Source organism: Atta colombica, unplaced genomic scaffold, assembly GCF_001594045.1.
Source record: "Atta colombica isolate Treedump-2 unplaced genomic scaffold, Acol1.0 scaffold41, whole genome shotgun sequence".
NCBI lineage: Eukaryota > Metazoa > Arthropoda > Insecta > Hymenoptera > Formicidae > Atta > Atta colombica.
In genome coordinates, this window is record NW_017259520.1 from 1912303 (window position 1) to 1914277 (window position 1975).

At 21.7% G+C, this 1975-nt stretch overlaps 1 protein-coding gene across 1 annotated transcript in view; it reads left to right on the forward strand.

Moving 5' to 3' along the window:
• LOC108691150 overlaps positions 1 to 1544 on the forward strand; it is a gene marked incomplete at its 3' end in the record, with an annotated part of 1945 nt that extends 401 nt beyond the window's left edge. The window contains exons 2-4 of the mRNA XM_018198806.1: positions 105 to 350; positions 1235 to 1351; positions 1415 to 1544. Coding sequence (XP_018054295.1) covers positions 105 to 350; positions 1235 to 1351; positions 1415 to 1544 — 493 coding nt within the window. The remainder of the gene's footprint in view (positions 1 to 104; positions 351 to 1234; positions 1352 to 1414) is intronic.
• Between the last annotated feature and the right edge of the window lie 431 nt (positions 1545 to 1975).

Below are 1975 nucleotides of genomic sequence, written 5' to 3' on the forward strand. Positions count from 1 at the left end.
TTTATATTTACTATATTTTATATTTTATATATTTATATATTTACTATATTTAATATATTTTATATTAACTCTTCGTAATAGTGAGTAGTGATTTTTATTTGCAGCATATCTGTATGTATAGTCATCTCTCTATGTTTGGAGTTTATTGATACTGTATTATCTACAAACGTATCTCGATCACATCACGTGTCGATTTCCACCGAATATTTTGTGGATCAACAAAAATATTTCTATTTAATGTTTCTTCATCTAAGTGCAGGTTTTATTGTAGGGGGCACAGCAACGATAGCGACAGGATCATTGCTCCTTGCATATCTTCTTTATTTCTGCGGAATGTTCAAAATTGCTAGGTAACATAATAAACATATAATAAATAATTTAACAAAGTATCTGAATGAATAAACGATTAACAATAAATAACAAAAGTATATGGAATTGTATTTTAAGTGCTTAAATACTTCGGTGTGAATTATATGAGATATATACCGAATTCTGTAAAATATATGTCAATATCATTTTCAGCCATGAAACACAGTTATGAATAGAACTAGAGTAAAAATATCATTATTTAATTAAATTGAAAAACAACTGCTATAATATTGCTATTGATGCTAACCAACATCGTGGGAAAATATCAATAATTTGATGTTAATAAACATCTTAAAAATTGTTAAAAAATTTAAATTAGAAATGGACTTTTGATTTTCTCATTAGTAAAAAGTATTTGTTTTGATATGATGAAAATTTACTTTATAAAATATCAGTTATTAATATGCTTAAAATTAAAAGTTTAAATAATTATTTTATTAAAATAATGAAATCTTAATGTGATTCCTTACAATAATGTGCAATATAGTGTGTCTAAAATTACTTTTTAGCTTTATCTTGAAAATAAAATTTTAATGGAATAAAATCAAATATGTGAGAAGTAGTTAATATTTATATTTATATTTTAATGTAATTGAAAATTCTCAGCAGTCTGGGTTTATATATTATTACAAATAAGCTTACAAATAACGATAAGTGTTTCTGCATAAATATGAATTGCTATAAAATCAGATCAATAATAAATGCGCAATGTGAACATATAAAAAACAATTATTTTATTAAATTATATTATTAAGAGTTAAATTTTTTTTTATATTATCAAGAGTTATATCAAGCAATCTTTTTCCCTTATTTCTTTAAAATTATTTTTATTTCTTGCTATAGTTATCAGTTAAATTATTTACAGTTATCGTATCAAGAAAACTATACATATTTATACATTAAAAGACCTTAGTATGCAAAAAGAGATTTTGGTTAATAAACATCTAATTCGTGCTGTAAATATTCATCGAAAATGTATGACGTAGGTATCAACATATTCTGCAATAAATATATAACATTCGTAATAACTTACGTTTACTTTTAGATACTCCAACTATTTAAAATCCAGATTTGAAATATCGTTCATATTCTTAATGGCACTTGGAGTTCTTTCTATAAGCCTAAATATTTTTCGAGTGCGTATTATTTTTTACAAATCTGTGTTAATAATTTGCATATTATTTCGTTATGTTACTTTAGATTAATAATCTTAATGTTTTTTTCTAAGAAACAATGCTAAAGATTAGATTAATATTTTGAGAGTAACAATATTATGGAAAGATTATTAAATTTGAATTTTGAGGTATTATTGACATATATTCGTTGACACAATTTTTTTATTTTTAAATCCGTATTCGGATTTAAAAATTTTTTAAATATAAGCTTTAAATATAAAATTAAAAAATGATTATGAGAAAAATAAGATGTAATTATTAATTTTAATGCCAGAAATTCACTTGACACATAGTTTCTGATTAAAAATAATATAATAATAATATCAAGTTTTTGATATCTTCAAGTTTATAAATTGTTATAAATTGTAATATTTATTTAAAATATAATATATATAATAATAATAAGAAATATTTCATATATATAGCAATTA